Below are 25,140 nucleotides of genomic sequence, written 5' to 3' on the forward strand. Positions count from 1 at the left end.
ATATCCTTTTTTATTTTATTTATTTTTTAAATGTTGTTTTAAATGTATTTTTAACAATGCAAAATGTAGAGAATTTCTTTAATTACATATTACTAGCGTACTAATCAGCTTTTCATACAAACATCTTCCCGACAAATTACTCCCTTAGCGAATGAGGTGGCCACTCATACAGCTTTGAACTGGATTAAATAGGGGGTATTGTCAGGGCTATGCAACTCATTCCTTTGTAGCTGCTTGCTGTGCCGTAACCTACGCCAAACAAGGATGTTCACGGCGATAAATATCATCACCGTGAAACACAAACTAGCCAGTATTATGGGGTGAAGAATCTCTTTATAAGTCGGTGACAGGTGGTCCTTTTCGGTAAGTTTCATCAACCGCTTTGCCACACGACCGTTGTATGGGAGAGGAAGTGCTGGCATTGTAGAGGTCCACGTGAAGTTCGCGAAGTAGGCTCGTTCTCTGATGATTGTCCGTAGGCCAGTCACCATGGAATTCGGGGAAGTCCCGATACAACCATCTGCTGCGACGAAGATGTGGGTGAAGGATGTGGATCCGTCAGGGCATGATACATTGAAGCCGTCCTTGTCGTATCGTATCCACGAGCCATTATTTAGTCTGCAATTGAATTCTTTATTGTCAAAGTGATAAAGCTTATCCAGACAATTTTCACTTGTATGGGAGAGAGCACCGTCTAGCACTATACCTAACTCGCATGAATCCATTAAGTTTTTACGGAATTCAAATGAGTCAGCTGTACATATTTTTCTATCCATTGCGTCTGAACAGTGAGTTAATTGATTTAAGTCTTTAATGACCGTATATGTTTCCTTGTCTGGGGAAATCAATACGTGTCCTGTCAAACTGGATATTACTGGATTTGAGTGATTCGTCATGAAAGTCGGAAATGGTGATATCCTGTAAGATTGCCAGGCATCAGAAGAATCAAAGGGAATTGTAATCCTAATCTTGTTATTATCTACGTTTACTGTAATTAGGCTGTAATAAAATTCTAACCTATGTTCGTCTAACAAAGGAACATAGCCTAGTTTATCCCTTCCGTTCTCCAGAACTAATTTTAAGTAACGTATAGGCAACAAATGGGGCGACAATACACCTTTAGTTGCTAACGTGATAGCTTCTACATAATCCTTGGATTTCTCAATGAAATGTGCAATTCTGTTATGTATGTGATCTATCTTTGAATCATAATACGTTAATGTTGCCAACAAATCCTGTACTTCCATAATTTGAACGATATTATCTGAATGTTCATTTAACAAATCCATAATTTTATTGATTGAAGCTAACTGATCCCTTAGTTCTGACATAATCAATTCATCTTTATGAGTCAAGAACTCAATTTTCTTATTTTGATTACTAATTTTAAGACGATTGGAAATTCCTAAACCTAAACTTGCAACAGACCCAAAGATGCTTAATGCAGCATAAATGAACGGATTCCGTCTTTCTTTATGTTCGTGTCCTACAGTCCACATCAAAAGGTCATAAGCCAAAGATCCTGTCTCGCCAGCCTTATTTTTCAAGTCATCAGATAGCATCTCTGCAACTTTTAATGTTGATCCAAGCAAACTCTTAGTAGTCAAATGAAAATGTCTTCTATGCAACTCATCCAATGATGCAGAAAACCTTGAAATGGCGGTTCTTAAGCTAGTGACATCATTCTCTTGAAGAAAAATTGCTTGCATATGCACTTCGACAATTACGTTGGTTGATGTAATAAAAATGTCTTCTTGTCTTTCAACTATATTGCCATATTTAAAATATATATTTTTAGTCTTAGAACTCATCCCATACGAGAAAAATGTCTGAGCGAACAATATCACTCCCAACAACAAAAAATTCATCTTGGAAACCTGTAACGAGAAAAAATATATGTAATTACTCCTGTATTAAAAAGAAAACTTTTAGTCACACAAAATAAAATTTTTCCTCACTTCTTTTCCTCTCTTTTCTTTTTAATTTCTTATGTGAGACAATGGTACTATTCTCTCATCCGTGGGTTGGGCTACGTTTTGAATTCTAAACCTATTGGCCGTTAATGTTTCCAAAATGTTAAATGGGCCTTCAAACTTAGGTGTTAGTTTATAGTTGAGCCCTTTTCTGACATTGATTTGAATATAGATGTTATCACCCACGGTATATGTTTTAGTTGGTTTCGCTATTTTATCATGATTCCGTTTCATTATGATTTGTGATTCTTCTAAATTCTTTCGAAGGATATCATATCGACTTATACTTGCATTTATACATTCTTTTAAAGGATTTGATAGATTAGTTGTAGGCGTTAATACATGGAAAGGTGTTCTAACTGGGGTACCATACAATGCTTCATGCGGTGACATTTTAATTGATATATGATATGAATGATTCAGAGTACTCAGTGCCGCCGGTATTGCAATATCCCAGTTGGGGTCTGATCCCCCTAGTGTTACCCTCAATATATTTAATATCTTCCTATTTGCTCTTTCCACTAGCCCATTCGACTCTGGGTGATATATCATGGTATTAATCTTCTTTATGCTGAGGAATTCACAAAATGAGGTAAGAAAGTGATTATTAACCCTGGATAGGTACGATGGGTCGTTCGCGACCCCGAGCGTCAAAAAAAAACAGGTTTTTCTCACGTGACTCACCCCCGTGACTGAATTTGTGGGTGATCGACCTGCAGGAGGTGTCTCCCCTACACGCTCTAGTAGTGTCCAGATGTGCATTGCTGTAGCTGTACTCCTTCCCCGATTTCTGAGACGCGTCGGGGTCGAGCGCGACCGAGTTTACCCTTCTAAGGTAGTTTGCATAATTATCAAAGTTATTACGTATTATGAAATTGTCGTAGAATGGTGCAACTTGTATAGGTTATCAGTTGTGGAAAGTCTTGGTGGATTGTTTGGCTACCATGTGCATGATTTTTTTTTTAGTTAAAATGTCGTTCATTACCACGAGGACCATTTTACCGCGAGTGCCCCTTTTTCATTTTTTTTCATTTTTTTGCCAAGTCATTTTTCCGTAAGATATTGCCAAATAGTGTCGTAAAACTTTTGCTTGTTTAGTGTTGGAAAGTGTGTCTAGATGATCTGGCTACCCATGCATGACTTTGTTTTTGTCAGATACGACGTAGTTATTGGTATATTGGGTATTTAACTGCGGTTACCAATTTCTGTTTTTTTTTAATATTTGTAAAAATTACTACGTAGTAAGGAATTGCCGTATATTATTCATTTTTTTTTCATGTTTATGTGTTAGAAAGTGTGCCTTGATGGTTGGGCTAACACGTGCATGTCTTTTTTTTTATCTGAGATGTCGTATATTAGAATGTCGGGCATTTTACCGCGAGTACCCCTTTTTCATTTTTTTTCATTTTTTTGCCAAGTCATTTTTCCGTACGATATTGCTAAATAGTGTCGTAAAACTTTTGCTTTTTTAGTGTTGGAAAGTATGTCTAGATGATCTGGCTACCCATGCGTGATTTTGTTTTTGTCAGATACGACGTAGTTATTGGTATATTGGGTATTTAACTGCGGTTGCCAATTTCTGTTTTTTTTCAATATTTGTAAAAATTTACTACGTAGTAAGGAATTGCCGTATATTATTGATTTTCTTTTCATGTTTATGTGTTAGAAAGTGTGCCTTGATGGTTGGGCTAACACGTGCATGTCTTTTTTTTTATCTGAGATGCCGTATATTAGAATGTTGGGCGTTTTTCCGCGAGTGGCCCTTTTTATTTGTTTTGCATTTTTTTGCTTAGTCATGTTACCATAAGGAATTGACAAGTAGTGTCGCAAAACTTATATTTTTATAGTGTTGGAAAGTGTTTCTAGATGATCTGGCTACCCATGCCTATTTTTTTTTTAGCCAGATATGGCGTATATATAAGTATGTGTTCGATTTTCCTGTGATTGCCATTTTTTCGTTTTTTCCCATTTCTTTCAAAATTACTACGTACTAAGGAACTATCACAGTGTAATGATTGATTTATATGTTTATTTGTCGGAAAATGTGCCTTGATGGTTTGCCTAGCACGTGGCTGAAATTTTTTTTTTTCTGAAATGCCGTATATTAGAATGGCCATTTTTCCACGAGTGCCCCTTTTTAATTGTTTTGCATTTTTTTTGCTTAGTCATGTTACCGTAAGGAATTGGCAAGTAGTGTAGCAAAACTTATAATTTTATAGTGTTGGAAAGTGTTTCTAGATGATCTGGCTACCCATGCCTATCTTTTTTTTTAGCCAGATATGGCGTATATATAGGTTTGTGTTCGATTTTCCTGTGATTGCCATTTTTTCGTTTTTTCCCATTTCTTTCAAAATTACTACGTACTAAGGAACTATCACAGAGTAATGATTCATTTAGATGTTTATTTGTCGGAAAATGTGCCTTGATGGTTTGCCTAGCACGTGGCTGAATTTTCTTTTTCTGAAATGCCGTATATTAGAATGTTAGCCATTTTTCCGCGAGTGCCCCTTTTTATTTGTTTTGCATTTTTTCGCTTAGTCATGTTACCGTAAGGAATTGGCAAGTAGTGTCGCAAAACTTATATTTTTATAGTGTTGGAAAGTGTTTCTAGATGATCTGGCTACCCATGCCTATCTTTTTTTTAGCCAGATATGGCGTATATATAGGTATGTGTTCGATTTTCCGGTGATTGCTATTTTTTCGTTTTTTCCCAATTCTTTCAAAATTACTACGTACTAAGGAACTATCACAGAGTAATGATTCCTCTAGATGTTTATTTGTCGGAAAATTTTTTTTACTTTTTTTTCGATTGAATATCATCAAATTTTTTTAGCTAAAATATTATATTGTTTTACATTTTTTTTTTCGATTTTATTTCCCTTCAAAAATTTTTTTTTGGGTCAGAATTTCAATTTTATAGTCGTAAAATAATCGACAATTATCCAGCAACCCACCATACAATTTTTATGCATATCCAATAATAATTAGATTAGTAAATAACACCTTGAAATTGACATACCCTTCCTACATTTCAAGTGGCAGATTAGGGAGTCTGAGTCAGTGTGGTTGGCGGCCATTTTGTGGACATATCCGAAGCGTAAGCTGCCCTATCTATATATATTCTTGTTCCCTATAGAATTTGTGATATTTTGGTATATTTTTACCTGCATAAATATCATATTATATATCAAATATATGTATTTTTTTACGAAATTTCTAAGTACTCAAAAAATTACCTTTAGATATGGCCCCTGATATAAATGTAATTTACAAAATAATGAAGATTTTTTTACATATTTCTATTTTAGGATAACATATGTTTATTCCCTAAAAAAAATTAGCAACTTCCTATTTCATTTGGGTACCCAAAAAAATTCATGAAATTTGGACAAATTTTTTTGGCCAAAAAAAGTTACTCTTTTTTTCTCATTTCAGATCTTCACCTCCATGGGTCTGACTTCATCCAAAATACATCAAGATGTGTCCTAAACATTCAAGAATCAATTCCTAAAAGGATTTGTGTATATATGTATAAACTCTTTTTTTATGAATTTTTATGTCAGGTCTTTTTTTTTCTACTTAATTTTTTAAAATATTTATAATAAATAGTTTTTCTGCAGATGAGTAGTATTTATCTTTACAGTTGTTTTAAGCATTCATTGAAGTTTTTTTTGGCAAAAGAAAAAAGGAGGTTACTGCAAAAACTGATTTTTCAAGAATTTTTTTTGGCGTCGGGGTCGTTCGCGTCCGAGTATACCCTTAAAGGGGTGTCCGAGGAGCGTACCTATCCAGGGTTAAATTCACCACCCGAGTCTGAGATTATCTTGTGTGGAATTCCATGTTTACAAATGTAACACTCGTAAAACTTCCTAGCGCATTCAATCGCAGTTTTAGTTTTAAGCGCTATTAGTTCTGTATATCGAGTTAAAGCATCTATATTTACTAAGAGGTGCTTATTTCCTCTGTCTGACTCGTAAAATCCTGTTAACAAATCTAAATGTATTCTTTCAAAGGGTTGATTGGGAACAGGATAAGCTCCTAGGCTGACAGGTGTTTTCGTATGCCCTTTGTTTTCCTGACATGTGCGACAATTAGCTATGTGTCTTTTTATATCTGTAAGCATTGTATGCCAATAAAACAATGATTTGGCTTTCTGTGACATTAATGAGAACCCAGGGTGTCCATGTAACGGATTTGAATGCAACCAATTCAGGACAGTGGAAATAAGTGAGTTTGGTACTACTACCTGGTCGTTAGTTACATGTGGTGTATTGCGGGTTTTCCTTGTCACAGTCCTACACAGAATATTATCTTTGATTATATAATTCTGCTGCTTATACTTTATATATTCCTTTTCTTTATGATTGCCTTTCAAAGCATTTATAATTGTTTCTATTTTCTGATCTTTTCTTTGCTCAGTCTGTAACAATTCAGCACTTCAGCCTAAATCTTCTTGTTCAGATATTGTTTTTACAATAGGCATGGATGTTGATATATCTATTAATTCAGCTAAAGGCTCCGTACAAGATGACACGGGGTTGCGTGATAATGCATCCGCAATGATATTTGCTTTCCCAGGTAAATACCCGATTCTTGCACCAAAATCTTGAATGATCAAATGCCAACGAGTTCGTTTAGGGCTGTGATTGAAGCCTTTAAAGAACTCTGTTAGTGGTTTATGGTCAGTAAGAGCCTTAACGGGATAACCGTAAATTATGAACTTAAAATGCACTAGCGAATTAACAATAGCTAGTCCTTCCTTGTCTATTACTGCATACTTACTTTCGGAAGTTCTCAATTTTCGAGAATAGAAAGCTATCGGGAAAAACTGTTTATCATATTGCTGAAGCAATACCCCTCCTACTCCTAAGTCTGAGGCGTCTGTTGCAATGAAGAATTCCTTACCGAAGTCAGGAAATTTTAAGATAGGAGAACTACACAGTTCATCTTTCAAAGTATTAAACGCCTGTTGATGTTGCTCACACCATATGAAATCTACGCCCTTCTTCGTAAGATCAGTTAAAGGAGCGGCTATTATTGAATAGTTGCGTATAAAACGCCTGTAATATCCACTACAACCCAGAAATTGTTGTATTCCCTTGACATTAGTAGGTATGGGAGAATTACGTATAGCCGACACCTTATCATGGACTACTTTAAGACCTTGGCTTGACACCATGAAACCCAAATATATTAATTCTGTTTTGAAAAACTCACACTTACTAATCTTTACCCTTAAGTTATGTTGTCTTAATCTCTGTAGTACTAGTTCTAACTTACGTAGATGTTCTTCTAAGGTGTTGGAAAAGATTACAAGATCATCCATATAGGCATGCAATATATCCCCTAACAAGTCTCCAAACACTATGTTAATCATTCTTGTAAATGTTATAGGAGCACAACGTAAACCAAAAGGCATCCGCAAAAATTCATAATGTCCCCTGGCTGTGCTGAAGGCTGTGTATGGGATACTATCTTCTTCTAATGATATCTGGTGAAAGCCTTTAAGTAAGTCCAAACTGGTAAAATATTTATTCTGACCTAACAAAGACAAAATATTGTCAGTACATGGCACTGGGAATCGATCAGGGATCGTTTCCTCGTTTAGACGACGAAAGTCGACGCAGATACGCCATGTTCGATCTTTTTTCGGTACAACTATTAAAGGAAAATTATAAGGGCTATTTGATTTTCTAATGACTCCTTCCTCTAACATTTTACCTACTTCATCATTTATTTCATTCTGGAATTTCATAGGGAGTCTGTACGAGGGTACATATATAATTTTCTGCTTGTCTTTTAACCTTATTTGATGCTCGATCACATCTGTTTTTCCTAAGGATCCATCCGTAGTGGAAAAGACATCTGTATATTTAGTTAAAAGTTCAAAAATTTTCTGCTGAATTTCTTCGTCTTGAATGTCCTTACTGATTTTATTTTTAATAGATCGCAAAAGGGACTCATCCGCAACTGATTGAGAGTGATTGATTTCAGCAACGGTAAGAATACGATGTTTATAAACTTCTACATCCAAGATATGTTGATTTTTGTGAATTACTAAAGTGTTATTTAAATGATTACAGACTTCGATATTACATTGCTGATGTGAACCTACTGTATAAATAGCTTGTGTGACAGACAATCCTTTAGTTTTCAAAGTATCGGAAAGGATTAATATTTCAGATCCCGGTAGTGTTTTCTTTATTTGCACTATTAAATTCGAAGGTATGTTTGGTTCGATATATTGCGTGCAAGATGATATTACGGGTGAACGAGAATTCTGCTGGGTCGCGTATATTATTTCTTTATTAGTGAGACAAGTTATTGGTTCTTCAACGTACGTTACGGTTACATTTGTCGTCTCCTTTTTATCCAAAACTGACTTTAAGGTATTAGAAGACTTATAGAATTTCCCTTTGATATACACGCCGTGCTTGGCAGGAGCTAAGATAATGTTTTGATTTCCCATAGATGGGTATCCTATAATTACAGCTGGATACATATTAATGTTTTTTACTACAACAAATGTATCGGCAAACGTGCGATTACCGACTCTGAACTGAATATGAGTTATGCCTATGACGTTTAATTCATTATTTCCTATACCTGAAAGTCTAATTCCTGATTTTTCAATCGGAAAGTTCGAAAACAACAAATGATGCGTCTTCAAATCCATAATATTACGTGGACTACCAGAGTCAAAAAATAACGTAAAGGATTTGTGTTCTAAATTTACAGCATATAAGGTTGGCCGTAACTCATTTTGGCTTATTATTGTATGAATTCGTTGCAAATCTACGGGAGCATGCACTGTTTTACTTAATTCGGCCGTGTGTTTCATAGGAAAATCTATTGTCTCACAATTATCTGATAGAACATTAAATTGATTATTCAATACTATTGATGTTGACATAAATGACCATGACCCAACATCACTCTCTTCCCCTCTAGAGTTAACTATGTGGTATTTGCTTTGCTCTGCACATTCTGAAAATTAGGCTGACTTTGCGAGGTCTGGTTTGACGGCCCAGGCTCAGCGATATTTGAAGAAGTGTTTGTTTGTTTCGGACTCTGAACTGCATTGACATTTTGTTGTTTCTTCTTATTGTTAAAATGAGGATTTTTCTTTTTAGTTCCATATGGAACTGACTGTGGAATTGACTGTGTATTTCTAGGATATTGTTGTGTCTTACGCGCGTAACATTGACTATAAGAATGTGATGCTGTGTTGTGAACTGAACAAAATTTCGTTCTACAGTCTGCGCTTATGTGACCTTGACGTTTGCAGTTGTAACACGTCACTCCCGCTACTGGACTGTTAATTACGTTCACTGTTTGTGGTTTTGTTTCATTCTTAGCAAAAACTTGAGTTAACACGGGATCGAGATCTGGACACTTGGACATGTGTTTCTTTATCTGTTTATAGACATCCAATTCCGTACTTGCAGGCATTAACTTCTTATCAAAGCACCGCACTAAAGCTTCAGGCAACATAAGTGTCATGCAAGTTAAATACATTAATCGTAAAAAATCTTTCACGGAGATGTTATCGTTAGTAACCCAAGTGGAATTACCTAAAATGTCCTGATATTCGTTAAGCCTATCAGCTATGAGAGCTGCTCTCTCAACAACATTAAGCCGATTCATAGTGGCTTGATTAAGTGTATTTCGTAACGTTAACACTACATCCAAAGCTTCCTCACCCCCATAAATCGCGCGTAACCTAACTTTGAAATCATCCCAAGTAACTGCTTCCTGAAATGAAACACCTCTTAAATACGCACTCGCATCCCCTTTAGAAAAATCTATAAAACTTTTAGCTTCTTGTAATTGTACAAAAGGATCTACGATTTGTTTGGCATTTAAATGGGCATCAACGGATGAAATCCATGACTCCACATTTTGTGGCAAGAACCCGTTGACACGACCTTGAAAAGGAAGGATTGCCGACCTGGCATTTACAAGCGTCACAATTGGAGGAGGATTAGCCTGGCCTACACCACTAGGTCCAGGGGTAGGGCTGACAGGAGGAGCCATGACTGCTGTATTTTTTTTTTCTATCTCTTTGACCCCTTTCAATCCTATCAAAATATCTATATGAGTACAGACGCCCACTGCGTAAACGCATATGTATAATAAAATTCCCCCAACAATGTTACTAATCCCAAAACATTTCCCCCCAAGAGTTTCTGAAAGAAAAAGGAATTAGCACAAAGAAAGAAAAATTCCAAATGAGAATTCGGAGTTTCTTATAACAAAGTTTAGGAATTCACTCACCCCAGTAATAATTGACTAACGACTTGTGATAACTACACTTCACTGCCCAAACTGAAATGAATACAAAAACGTCTGTACTTAGCTTACGTATGAAGTCGACACGTCCTCTCTCTCTCTCTCTCTCTCTTGATGTTTTGTTAGCGATGTCTCGTTCTAGTTTCTTGTTGAATGTAGTTCTTCCTGGATATGTCTTGCAATTGTTGAACGCCAGTCCTTGGGTTTCCTAGGATGTTGATTGAAGATTCAAGTTGTATACTAACATATGTTGATGTTAGCTTTTCCGTTGGACTTAATCAAAATTGTAGATTCTTGTAGATAATGTTGAGTTCTTGAAGATCTTTATCAGGTTTTACAGCTTTTATTTTGAAGTCTTTAAGATCTTTCTCTGGTTTTACAGCTTTTATGTTGAAGTCTTGAAGATATTTCTCTGGTTTTACAGCTATTTATTTTGAAGTCTTGAAGATATTTCTCTAATTCTTAGAGTTTAACCGCTGTCTTAGAGTTTAATCGCTGCCTTAGAGTTTAATCGCTGTCTTAGAGTTTAATCGCTGCCACCATTTATTGGTGTGCTACTGTCTTAAGCACACATTTGAGTATGAGTCTTTTTCAGATGTATTTAAATGGATTAACTGAATACATCTTAATGGTTTTTAAGTTTTATTTTTATAAAACAACAGAGTTAAACATCTCCATCACTGGAGGAAGCTGTGTTGGTCCAGACGACCAATTCTGGTGAAGTTTAGATATGAACTGAACAAATCATCGATATCACAGATATCGTATGCTTGCTTTAATTTAGCCACGTGACGGAATCGGAAGACACCTGCATCCGGTGACGTCACAAACTTTCACACGAGGAGACAATGTGTTGACGTTAAGAAAGAATGTCAATTTGCCGAGGTTTGCATTATACATCCTGTTTATAATTTGAATGACTACAGCAAATCCCAGGGTTAGCTCTTCCAACCAACATGACATATTACGTCATTTGTTTTAAACATGTAATATTACTATTCAAATTATTACATATGTGTAAGAGTAAGTTTATAGGTATAGGTGTATATGTAGGTATAAGTATATAGGTATAGGTGTAGGTGTTTGTGTAGGTGTAGGTAATTGGTGTTTGTGTATTTTTAGGTGTAGGTATAGAGGTATAGGTGTATGTATAGGTGTAGGTATATGTGTATGTGTATGTATAGGTGTAGGTGTATGTGTAGGTGTAGGTATAGGTGTAGGTGTATATGAAGGTGTAGGAATAGGTGTAGGTGATTGTGTGGCTGTAGGTATAGGCGTAGGTGTAGGTGTAGTTGTAGGGATAGTTGTAGGTGTAGGTGTAGGTGGAGGTTTAGGTGTATGTATAGGTGTAGGTATAGGTATAGGTGTAGGTATAGGTGTATGTATAGGTGTAGGTGCAGGTGTATTTATAGGTGTAGGTGTATGTATAGGTGTATGTGTAGGTGTAGCTGTAAGTATAGGTGTAGGTGTATGTAGAGGTGTAGGTGTAGGTATAGGTGTATGTAGAGGTGTATATATAGGTGTAGGTGTATGTATATGTGTATGTGTAGGTGTAGGTGTAGGTGCATGTATAGGTTTATTTGTAGGTGTAGTTGCATGTGTAGGTGTAGGTGTTGATGTAGTTGTAGGTGTAGGTGTAGGTGTAGCTGTATGTGTACAGGTGTAGGTGTAGGTGTAGGTGTATGTGTATAGGTGTAGGTGTATGTGTACAGGTGTAGGTGTAGGTGTAGGCGTATGTGTATAGGATTTAGGTGTAGGTGTAGGTGTATGTGTATAGGTGTATTGTAGGTTTAGGTGTAGGTGTATATGTATAGATGTAGGTGTATATGTACGTGTAGGTGTAGCTGTATACGCATATGTGAAGGTGTAGGTGTAGGTGTAGGTGTAGGTGTATATGTATAGGTGTAAGTGTAGGTGTAGGTGTATAGGTATAGGTGTAGGTGTACAGGTATATGTATAGGTGTTGGTGTAGGTGTAGTTGTATATGTATAGGTGTAGGTGTAGGTGTATATGTATAGATGTAGGTGTAGGTGTATGTGTATATGTATAGGTAGAGGTGCAGGTGTAGGTGTATATGTATACATGTATGTTTAGATGTAGGTGTATTTGTATAGGTGTATGTGTAGGTATAGGTGTATATGTATAGGTGTAGTTGTAGGTGTAGGTGTATATGTAGAGGTGTATTTGTAGGTGTAGGTGTATATGTATAGCTGTATGTGTAGGTGTAGGTGTATATGTATAGGTGTAAGTGTAGGTGTAGGTGTACATGTATAGGTGTATGTGTAGGTATAGGTGTATATGTATAGGTGTCTGTGTAGGTTTAGGTGTATATGTATAGATGTATGTGTAGGTGTATATGTATAGGTGTATGTGTAGGTGTATATGTATAGGTGTATGTGTATATGTAGGTGTATATGTATAGGTGTATGTGTAGGTGTAGGTGTATATGAAAAAGATGTATATTTAGGTGTAGGTGTATAATTATAGGTTTATGTATAGCTGTATGTATATATGTATAGGTGTGTGTGTTGGAGTAGGTGTATATGTATAGGTGTGTGTGTAGGTGTAGGTGTATGTATAGGTGTAGGTGTAGGTGCAGGTGTAGGTGTAGGTGTAGGTGAATGTTTAGGTGTAGGTGTAGGTATAGGTGTATGTGTAGGTGAATGTGTATGTATAGGTGTATGTGTAGGTGTAGGTGTATGTATAGGTGTAGGTGTAGGTGCAGGTGTAGGTGTAGGTGTAGGTGAATGTGTAGGTTTAGGTGTATGTATAGGTGTATGTGTAGGTGTAGGTGTATATATAGGTGTATATGTAGGTGTAGGTGTATCTATAGGTATAGGTGTAAGTATAGGTGTAGTAGTAGGTGTATAGGTGTAGGTGTAGGTGTAGGTGTATAGGTGTGGGTGTAGGTGTAGGTGTAGGTGTATATGTGTAGGTGTAGATGTAGGTGTATATGTATAGGTGTAGTTGTAGGTGTAGGTGTATATGTATAGGTGTAGGTATTGGTGTAGGTGTATATGTATAGGTGTAGGTTTATATGTAGGTATAGGTGTATATGTATAGGTGTAGGTGTTGGTGTATTTGTAGGTGTATATGTATAGGTTTAGGTGTAGGTATAGGTGTATATGTATAAGTGTAGGTGTAGGTGTAGGTGTAGGCGTATATGTATAGGTGTATGTGTAGGTGTAGGTATATTTGTATAGGTGTATATGTAGGTGTAGGTGTATATGTATAGGTGTATGTGTAAGTGTAGGTGTATATGTATAAGTGTATATGTAGGTGTAGGTGTATATGTAGAGGTATATATGTAGGTGTAGGTGTATATGTATATGGTTGTGTGTGTAGGTGTGGGTGTATATGTATATGTGTATGTGTAGGTGTATGTGTATATGTATAGGTGTATATGTATATGTATAGGTGTAGGTTTATATGTAGGTGTATATGTATAGGTGTATGTGTTGGTGTAGGTGTATATGTATAGGTGTATGTGTAGGTGTAGGTGTATGTGTAGGTGTAGGTGTATATGTACATGTGTTTGTGTAGGTGTAGGTTTTATATGTATAGGTGTATGCGTAGGTGTAGGTGTATACGTATAGGTGTATGCGTAGGTGTAGGTGTAGGTTTATACATATAGGTGTATGCGTAGGTGTAGGTGTATATGTCTAGGTGTATATGTCTAGGTGTATATGTAGGTGTAGGTGTATATGTCTAGGTGTAGGTGTATATGTCTAGGTGTATGTGTAGGTGTATGAGTATATGTATAGATGTGTGTGTAGGTATAGGTGTATATGTATAGGTGTATGTGTAGGTGTAGGTTTATATATATGTGTATGTGTAGGTGTAGGTGTATAAGTATATGTGTATGTATAGGTGTTGTTGTATAGGTATGGGTGTATGTGTAGGTGTAGGTTTATATGTATAGTTGTATGTTTAGGTGTGGGTGCATAGGTATAGGTGTTTGTGTACATGTAGGTGTATAGGTATAGGTATATTTGTAGGTGTAGGTGTATAGGTATAGGTGTATGTGTAAGTGTAGGTTTATATGTATAGGTGTATATGTAGGTGTAGATGTATATGTATAGGTGTATATGTAGATGTAGGTGTATATGTATAGGTGTATGTATATGTGTATGTGTAGATGTAGGTTTATATGTAGAGGTGTGTGTAGGTGTAGGTGTATATGTATAGGTGTATGTGTGGGTGTAGGTGTATATGTCTAGGTGTATGTGTAGGTGTAGGTATATATGTCTAGGTTTATGTGTAGGTGTAGGTGTATATGTCTAGGTGTATGTGTAGGTGTAGTTGTATATATATAGGTTTGTGTGTAGGTGTAGGTGTATATATATAGGTGTATGTGTAGGTGTAGGTGTATATATATAGGTGTATGTGTAGGTGTAGGTGTATAAGTATAGGTGTATGTATAGGTGTAGGTGTATAGGTATAAGTGTGTGTGTGTAGGTGTAAGTGTATAGGTATAGGTGTATGTATAGGTGTAGGTGTATAGGTATAGGTGTATGTGTAGGTGTAAGTGTATAGGTATAGGTGTATTTGTAGGTGTAGGTGTATAGGTATAGGTGTATGTTAAGGTGTATAGGTATAAGTATATGTGTAGGTGTAGGTGTATAGGTATAGGTGTATGAGTAGGTGTAGGTGTATAGGTATAGGTGTATGTGTAAGTGTAGGTATATAGGTATAAGTGTATGTGTAAGAGTAAGTGTATAGGTATAGGGGTATATGTAGGTGTAAGTGTATAGGTATAGGTGTAGGTGTTTGTATAGGTGTAGGTGTTTGTGTAGGTGTAGGTAATTGGTGTTTGTATTTTTAGGTGTAGGTATATAGGTATAGGTGTATATATATGTGTAGGTATATGTGTATGTGTATGTATAGGTGTAGGTGTATGTGTAGGTGTAGGTATAGGTGTAGGTGTATATGAAGGTGTAGGAATAGGTGTAGGTGTATGTGTGACTGTAGGTATAGGCGTAGGTGTAGGTGTAGTTGTAGGGATAGTTGTAGGTGTAGGTGTATGTGTAGGTTTAGGTGTATGTATAGGTGTAGGTATAGGTGTATGTATAGGTGTAGGTGTAGGTGTATTTATAGGTGTATGTGTAGGTGTAGGTGTAAGTATAGGCGTAGGTGTATGTAGAGGTGTAGGTGTAGGTATAGGTGTATGTATAGGTGTATATATAGGTGTAGTTGTATTATATGTGTATGTGTAGGTGTAGGTGTAGGTGCATGTATAGGTTTATTTGTAGGTGTAGTTGCATGTGTAGGTGTAGGTGTTGGTGTAGGTTTAGGTGTAGGTGTAGGTGTATGTGTATGTGTACAGGTGTAGGTGTAGGTGTAGGTGTATGTGTATAGATGTAGGTGTATGTGTACAGGTGTAGGTGTAGGTGTAGGCATATGTGTATAGGTGTAGGTGTGGGTGTAGGTGTAGGTGTATGTGTATAGGTGTAATGTAGGTGTAGGTGTAGGTGTATATGTATAGTTGTAGGTGCATGTGTACGTGTAGGTGTAGCTGTATACGCATATGTGTAGGTGTAGGTGTAGGTGTATATGTATAGGTGTAAGTGTAGGTGTAGGTGTATATGCATAGGTGTAGGTGTACGTGTATATATATAGGTGTTGGTGTAGGTGTAGTTGTATATGTATAGGTGTAGGTGTATGTGTATATGTATAGATGTAGGTGTAGGGAATGTGTATATGTATAGGTAGAGGTGCAGGTGTAGGTGTATATGTATACATGTATGTTTAGATGTAGGTGTATTTGTATAGGTGTATGTGTATGTATAGGTGTATATGTATAGGTGTATGTGTAGGTGTAGGTGTATATGTATAGGTGTATTTGTAGGTGTAGGTGTATATGTATAGCTGTATGTGTAGGTGTAGGTGTATATGTATAGGTGTAAGTGTAGGTGTAGGTGTACATGTATAGTTGTATGTGTAGGTGTAGGTGTATATATATAAGTGTATGTGTAGGTGTAGGTGTATATGTATAGGTGTATATGTAGGTGTAAATGTATATGTATAGGTGTATGTGTAAGTGTAGGTTTATATGTATAGGTGTAGGTGTAGGTTTAGGTGTATATGTATAGGTGTCTGTGTAGGTGTAGGTGTATATGTATAGATGTATGTGTAGGTGTATATGTATAGGTGTATGTGTAGGTGTATATGTAGAGGTGAATGTGTATATGTAGGTGTATATGTATAGGTGTATGTGTAGGTGTAGGTGTATATGAAAAAGATGTATATGTAGGTGTAGGTGTATAATTATAGGTGTATGTATAGCTGTAGGTATATATGTATAGGTGTGTGTGTTGGAGTAGGTGTATATGTATAGGTGTATGTGTAGGTGTAGGTGTAAGTATAGGTGTAGGTGTAGGTGCAGGTGTAGGTGTAGGTGTAGGTGTAGGTGAATGTGTAGGTTTAGGTGTATGTATAGGTGTATTTGTAGGTGAATTTGTATGTAAAGGTGTATATGTAGGTGTAGGTGTATGTATAGGTGTAGGTGTAGGTGCAGGTGTAGGTGTAGGTGTAGGTGAATGTGTAGGTTTAGGTGTATGTATAGGTGTATGTGTAGGTGTAGGTGTATATATAGGTGTATATGTATGTGTAAGTGTATCTACAGGTATAGGTGTAGGTGTAGGTGTAGGTGTAGGTGTATAGGTGTGGGTGTAGGTGTAGGTGTACATGTGTAGGTGTAGGTGTAGGTGTAGGTGTATATGTATAGGTGTAGGTGTAAGTGTATATGTATAGGTGTAGTTGTAGGTGTAGGTGTATATGTATAGGTGTAGGTATTGGTGTAGGTGTATATGTATAGGTGTAGGTTTATATGTAGGTATAGGTGTATATGTATAGGTGTAGGTGTTGGTGTATTTGTAGGTGTATATGTATAGGTGTAGGTGTAGGTATAGGTGTATATGTATAAGTGTAAGTGTAGGTGTAGGTGTAGGCGTATATGTATAGGTGTATGTGTAGGTGTAGGTATATTTGTATAGGTGTATATGTAGGTGTAGGTGTATATGTATAGGTGTATATGTAAGTGTATGTGTATATGTATAAGTGTATATGTAGGTGTAGGTGTATATGTAGAGGTATATATGTAGGTGTAGGTGTATATGTATATGGTTGTGTGTGTAGGTGTAGGTGTATATGTATATGTGTATGTGTAGGTGTATGTGTGTATGTATAGGTGTATATGTATATGTATAGGTGTAGGTTTATATGTAGCTGTATATGTATAGGTGTATGTGTTGGTGTAGGTGTATATGTATAGGTGTATGTGTAGGTGTAGGTGTATATGTATAGGTGTATGTGTAGGTGTAGGTGTATATGTATAGGTGTATGTGTAGGTGTAGGTGTATATGTATAGGTGTATGCGTAGGTGTAGGTGTATACGTATAGGTGTATCCGTAGGTGTAGGTGTAGGTTCATACATATAGGTGTATTCGTAGGTGTAGGTGTATATGTCTAGGTGTATGTGTAGGTGTAGGTGTATATGTCTACGTGTATGTGTAGGTGTAGGTGTATATGTCTAGGTGTATGTGTAGGTGTATGTGTATATGTATAGATGTGTGTGTAGGTATAGGTGTATATTTATAGGTGTATGTGTAGGTGTAGGTTTATATATATAGGTGTATGTGTAGGTGTAGGTGTATAAGTATAGGTGTATGTATAAGTGTTGTTGTATAGGTATGGGTGTATGTGTAGGTGTAGGTTTATATGTATAGTTGTATGTGTAGGTGTGGGTGCATAGGTATAGGTGTTTGTGTAGGTGTAGGTGTATAGGTAGAGGTATATTTGTAGGTGTAGGTGTATAGGTATAGATATATGTGTATGTGTATAGGTATAGGTGTATGTGTATGTGTAGGTGTATAGGTATAAGTGTGTGAGTAGGTGTAGGTGTATTGGTATAGGTGTATGTGTAAGTGTAGGTGTATAGGTATAGGTGTATGTGTAGGTGTAGGTTTATAGGTATAGGTGGGTATGTAGGTGTAGGCATATAGGTATAAGTGTATGAGTTGGTGTACGTGTATAGGCATAGGTGTTTGCGTAGGTGTATGTATATATGTGTATGTGTATATGTAGGTGTATAGGTATAGGTGGATGTATAGGTGTAGGTGTATAGGTATAGGTGTATGTATAGGTGTAGGTGTATGTGTATGTGTATGTATAGATGTAGGTGTATGTGTAGGTGAAGATATAGGTATAGGTGTCTGTGTAGGTGTAGGTATATGTGTAGGTATATGTGTAGGTTTAGGTATAGGCATAGGTGTATGTGTAGTTATAGGGGTAGGTGTAGGTGTAGGTGTAGGTGTATGTGTAGGTGAAGGTATAGGTGTAGGTGTATTTGTAGGTGTAGGTATATGTGTAGGTGTATGTGTAGGTGTAGGTATAGGCGTAGGTGTATGTGTAGTTATAGGGATAGGTGTAGGTATAGGTGTAGGTGTATGTGTAGGTGTAGGTTTAGGTTTAGGTGTATGTATAGGTGTAGGTATAGGTGTATGTAAAGGTGTATATGTAGGTGTTGGTGTAAGTATAGGTGTAGTTGTATGTATATGTGTAGGTGTAGGTATAGGTGTATGTATAGGTGTTTGTGTAGGTGTAGGTGTATGTATAGGTGTATGTGTAGGTGTAGGTGTAGGTGTAGGTGTAGGTGTATGTATAGGTTTATGTGTAGGTGTAAGTGTATGTGTAGGTGTATATGTAGGTGCATGTGTACAGGTGTATGTGTAGGTGTAGGTGTATATGTATAGGTGTATGTGTAATTGTTGGTGTATATGTATAGCTTTATGTGTAGGTGTAGATGTGTATGTATAGGTATATGTGTAGGTGTAGGTGTAGGTGTATATGTATAGGTGTTTGTGTAGGTGTAGGTGTGTATGTATAGGTGTATATGTTGGTGTAGGTGTATATGTATAGGTGTATGTGTAGATGTAGGTGTATAAATATAGTTGTATGTGTAGGTGTAGGAGTATATGTATAGGTGTATGTGTAGGTGTAGGTGTATATGTATAGGTGTATGTGTAGGTGTAGGTGTATATGTATATGTGTATTTTTAGGTGTAGGTGTATATATATAGGTGTATGTTTAGGTGTAGGTGTATGTATAGGTGTAAGTGTAGGTGTAGGTGTATGTATAGTTGTAGGTGTAGGTGTAGGTGTATGGATGTAGGTGTATGTAGGTGTAGATGTAGTTGTAGGTGTATAGGTGTATGTGTAGGTGTAGGTGTAGGTGTATAGGTGTCGGTGTAGGTGTAGGTGCATATGTATAGGTGTAGGTGTAGGTGTAGGTGTAGGTGTAGGTGTATATGTATAGGTGTAGGTGTAGGTGTATGTTTATATGTATAGAGGTAGGTGTAGGTGTATATATATAGGTGTTGGTGTAGGTGTATATGTATAGGTGTAGGTGTAGGTGTAGGTGTATATGTATAGGTATTGGTGTAGGTGTAGGTGTATATGTATAGGTGTAGGTGTAGGTGTAGGTGTAGTTGTATATGTATAGGTGTAGGTTTAGGTGTAGATGTATATGTATAGGTCTAGGTGTAGGTTTAGGTGTATATGTATAGGTGTATGTGCAGGTTTAGGTGTATATGTACAAGTGTTGGTGTAGGTGTAGGTGTAGGTGTATATGTATAGGTGTAGGTGTAGGTGTATAAGTATAGTTGTAGGTGTAGGTGTAGGTGTATATGTATTGGTGTATATGTATAGGTGTATATGTAGGTGTAGGTGTATATGTATAGGTGTAGTTGTAGGTGTAGGTATATGTGTATATTTATAGGTGTAGGTTTAGGTGTAGGTGTATATGTATAGATGTAGGTGTAGGCATAGGTGTATATGAATAAGTGTAGGTGTTGGTGTAGGTGTATATGTATAGGTGTATATGTAGGTGTAGGTATATATGTATAGGTGTAGGTGTAGGTGTAGGTATAGGTGTAGGTGTAGGTGTAGGTGCATGTATAGATGTAGGTGTAGGTGTAGGTGTATGTATAGGTGTATATGTATGTATAGGTGTATGTTTAGGTGTAGGCGTATGTATAGGTGTAGGTGTAGGTATAGGTGTATGAATAGGTGTATGTGTAGGTGTAGGTGTAGGTGTAGGTGTAGGTGTAGGTGTAGGAGGTGTAGGTGTATATGTATAGGTGTAGGTGTAGGTGTAGGTGTATATGTTTACGTGTATGTTTAGGTGTAAGTGTATATGTATAGGTGTATGTGTAGGTGTATGTGTATAAGTATAGGTGTATGTATGGGCATAAGTGTATATGTATAGCTGTATGTGTAGTTGTAGGATTATAAGTATAGGTGTATGTGTAGGTGCAGGTGTATATGTATATGTGTATGTATAGGTGTAGGTGTATATGTATAGGTGTATTTGTAGGTGTAGGTGTATATGTATAGGTATATGTGTAGGTGTAAGTGTATATGTATAGGTGTATGTGTAGGTGTAATTGTATATGTATAGTTGTATGTGTAGGTGTAGGTGTAGGTGTTTATATATAGGTGTATATGTAGGTGTAGGTGCATATGTATAGGTATATGTGTAGGTGTAGTTGTATATGTATAGGTGTTTGTGTAGATTAGATGTATATGTATAGGTGTATGTGTAGGTGTATGTGTATGTATAGGTGTAGGTGTATGTGTAGGTGTAGGTGTATGTATAGGCATAGGTGTAGGTGTAGGTATAAGTATAGTTTTATTTGTAGGTGTGGGTGTATATTTATAGGTGTGTGTGTATGTGTAAGTGCATATGTATAGGTGTATGTGTAAGTGTAGTTGTATATGTATAGGTGTTTGTGTAGATTAGGTGTATATGTATAGGTGTCTGTGTAGGTGTAGGTGTATGTATAGGTGTAGGTGTAGGTGTAGTTGTAGGTGTATGTATAGGCATAGGTGTAGGTGTAGGTGTATATGTCTAGGTGTATGTGTAGGTGTAGATGTATATGTATAGATGTGTGTGTAGGTGTATGTGTATATGTATAGGTGTATGTGTAGGTGTAGGTGTATATATATAGGTGTATGTGTAGGTGTAGGTGTATAAGTTAGGTGTATGTATAGGTGTAGGTTTATAGGTATGGGTGTATGTGTAGGTGTAGGTTTATAGGTATAGGTGTATGTGTAGGTGTGGTTGTATAGGTATAGGTGTATGTATAGGTGTAGGTGTATAGGTATAGGTGTATGTGTAGGTGTATGTGTATATGTATAAGTGTAGGTGTAGGTGTATGTATAGTTGTAAGTGTAGGTGTATGTTTAGGTGTAGGTGTATGTATAGGTGTATGTCTAGGTGTAGGTTTAGGTGTATGTATAGGTGTAGGTGTAGGTATAGATGTAGGTGTATGTGTAAAGGTGTAGGTGTAGGTGTATGTGTATATGTATAGGTGTATGTGTAGGTGTAGGTGTATATGTATAGGTGTAGGTGTAGGTGTAGGTATAGGTGCAGGTGTAGGTGTAGGTGTATGTATAGGTGTAAATGTAGGTGTAGGTGTAGGCGTAGGTGTAGGTGTAGGTGTAGGTTTATATGTATAGGTGTAGGTGTAGGTGTATATTGTTACGATGTCCACATCATGAACAACCATAACACATATTTAAAAACAGGTTTAATTATGAGGAGGAGAATTACACACAAAACAACACTTCAAAGCATTTTCATTATGCTTAAATAACAAAACACTTGCAGATACGACCGGTATCTAAGAGCTCAGGTAATATTCATGGAAAAATAATTAATAAATATAATAAAACAAAACTTAGCTGACATTCAAACAAGTAGTTCTAGAGGTCTCCGAGTGAGTAGAGAGTATTCGAAAACAAATTCTTGAGTGAGGTGTTCTTCTTCAGCCACCGATACGAAGATACACCTGGAAATTACAATCCAGGAATGAAGCCACACTCCTGAAATTCCCACATTTAAACAGGCCACACCAACGTAACTCGAGAAGGCCCATGCTGCTTCTCAAACAGCCACAACCATCACATGGGAACGGAATTGATTGCTCCAAACTCAACGGCGAAACACCGGATCCAACACCGTATCTTCCAAAAGTATCAGTGACCTTCCTTGAAGACAGACACCTTCTCACTGCCGACTATAATTCTCGTTGCAGTGACGTGACCTCCGAAACCTTCGTTCCTGCCAACAAATGGGGAACAAGTAGTTAACTGGCATTTGAAAAATTGTCTAGTCCATCTTTCCCAAACTATTCAAAACAGAATTATTTATTTATATTACAATATCCATAGCCATAGAATTAGACATAGCCAAAGCCATAGCCAAAGACATAGCCATAGCAATAACCATTGACATAGCCATAGCCATGGCCGTAGATGTTTCTGTAGCCATAGCCATAGCTGTAGATGTTTCCGTAGCCGGAGCCTCAGCCATAGCCAAAGCCATAGCCATAGCCATATGATATAGCCGTAGCCGTAGCCGTAGCTATAGCCATAGCCAGAGACAAAGCCATACCCATAGCCATAGGCATAGACATAGAAATAGATATGATCATAACCAGAGCCATAGACATGGCCATAGCCACAGCCATAGCCATAAACATAGCCAAAGCTGTAGCCATATCCCTAGCCGTTGCTGTAGCCATAGACATAGCCTTAGCCATAGCCGTCTCCGTAGACATAGACATAGACATTGCCACAGCCATAGACATAGATATAGACATAGCCACAGCTAAAGCCATTATATATATAGCCATAGCCATAGACATAGACATAGCCAAACCCATAGCCATAGCCAGAGACATTGCCATAGCCTTAGCCATTGCCATAGCCAAAGCCAATGCCATATATATAGACATAGATATAGCCATAGCCATAACCATAGACATAGACATAGCCATAGCCATAGCCCTAGACATAGCCATAGCCATAGCCATAGACATAGACATAGCCATCGTAATAGCCATAGTCATAGACATTGCCATAGTCATAGCCATAGACATAGTCATAAAATAGACATAAACATAGACATGGACATGGCCATAGCCATGGATATAGACATAGATATAGCCATAGCAATAGCCATAGCCATACGCATAGACAGAGCCATAACCAAAGACAGACATAGACATATACATAGATATAGCCATAGCCATATCTGAAGACATAAACATTAAATTGACATAGCCATAGCCATAGCCACAGCCATAGATAGAGCCATAGACATAGCCATAGCAATAGCCATAGACTTAGACACAGCCATGGCCATAGAAAAAGCCATAGACATAGCCATAGCCGGAGCCAGGGCAATAACCATAGCCCTAGCCATAGCTATATCCATAGCCATAGCCGTAGCCGTTACCCGTAGCCGTAGCTGTAGCTGTAGATGTAGCCATAACCGTAGCAGTAGCCTAACCGTAGACATAGACAGAGACATAGACATAGCCATAGACATATATATAGATATGGACATAGCCATAGCCATACCCATGGTAGACATAGACATTGCCATAGCCATAAATATATACATAGCCATAGCCATAGCCATAGCGATAGCCATACACATAGACAGACAAAGAAATTGCCATAGACATAGCCATTGCCATATCCATAAATATAGCCATAGCCATAGCCATAGCCATAGCCATAGACATTGACATTGACATTGACAGAGCCATAGCCAATGCCATAGCCATAGCCAATGCCATAGATATTGCATTAGCCATAGTCAAAGCCATAGCCATAGATATAGCCATAGCCATAGCCATACACATAGACATAGCCAGAGCAATAGACATAGACGGACAAAGACAGAGCCATATCCATAGTCATAGCCATAGCCATAGACATAGAAATAGACATAGATATAGCCATAGCCATAGCCATAGACATGGTCATAGCCATAGGCATAGCCATAGACGTAGCCATAGCGTAGCCATAGCCTTAGACATAGACATAGACATAACCATAGCTATGGGCATAGACATAGAAATAGCAATAGCCATACCCATAGCCATAGCCCTAGACATAGCCATAGCCATAGCAATAGCCATAGCCATAGCCAACGTCATAGCCTTAGCCATAGACTTAGACATAGCCATAGACATAGCCATAGACATAGCAATAGCTATAGCCATAGCCATAGCCATAGACAAAGACATAGCCAGAGCCTAGCCATAGCCATAGCCATAGCCATAGACAAAGACATAGCCATAGCCCTAGCCAGAGACATAGACATAGACATAACAATAGCCATAGACATAAACATAGCCATAATCATAGCCATAGCCATAGACATAGACATAGCCATAGCCATATCCTTATATAAAGAAATAGCCATAGACATAGCCCTAGTCATAGACAGAAAAATTGCCATAGCCATAGCTATAGCCATAGCTATAGACATAGACATAGACATAACCATATACATAAAAATAGCATAGCCATTGACGTAGCTGTAGCCGTAGCCATAGCCATAACCAAAGCCATAGATGTAGCCGTAGCCGTAGCCGTAGACGTAACCATAGACATAGACATAGACATAGACATAGCCAAAGCCATAGACATAGCCATAACAATAGCTTTAGCTGTAGCCACAGCCGTAGCCATAGACGTAGCCATAGCCGTAGCCGTAGCCATAGACATCGACATAGCAATAGCCATACCCATAGCCAGAGCCCTACCCATAGCCATAGCCATAGAAATTGCCATAGCCATAGCCAAAGACAGCCATATCCATAGCCAAAGACTTAGACATAGCCAGAGACATAGCCATAGCCATAGCAATAGCCATAGCCATAGCCATAGACAAAGACATAGCCATAGCCCTAGCCATAGCCATAGCCATAGACAAAGACATAGCCATAGCCATAGCCATAGCCATAGCCATACCCATGGTAGACATAGACAAAGCCTTAGCCATATTCCTAGCCCTA

The 25,140-nt window shown here is 37.4% G+C and overlaps 1 protein-coding gene across 1 annotated transcript in view; it reads right to left on the reverse strand.

Moving 5' to 3' along the window:
• The window catches only part of LOC137633672 (glycine, alanine and asparagine-rich protein-like), a 36,688-nt gene extending 14,084 nt beyond the window's left edge, over positions 1 to 22,604 (reverse strand). Inside the window, exon 1 of the mRNA XM_068365920.1 lies at positions 22,488 to 22,604. Within this exon, the coding sequence (XP_068222021.1) occupies positions 22,488 to 22,604 (117 nt within the window). The remainder of the gene's footprint in view (positions 1 to 22,487) is intronic.
• Positions 22,605 to 25,140: the final 2,536 nt, after the last annotated feature.

This window comes from Palaemon carinicauda, chromosome 43 (genome assembly GCF_036898095.1).
Source record: "Palaemon carinicauda isolate YSFRI2023 chromosome 43, ASM3689809v2, whole genome shotgun sequence".
NCBI lineage: Eukaryota > Metazoa > Arthropoda > Malacostraca > Decapoda > Palaemonidae > Palaemon > Palaemon carinicauda.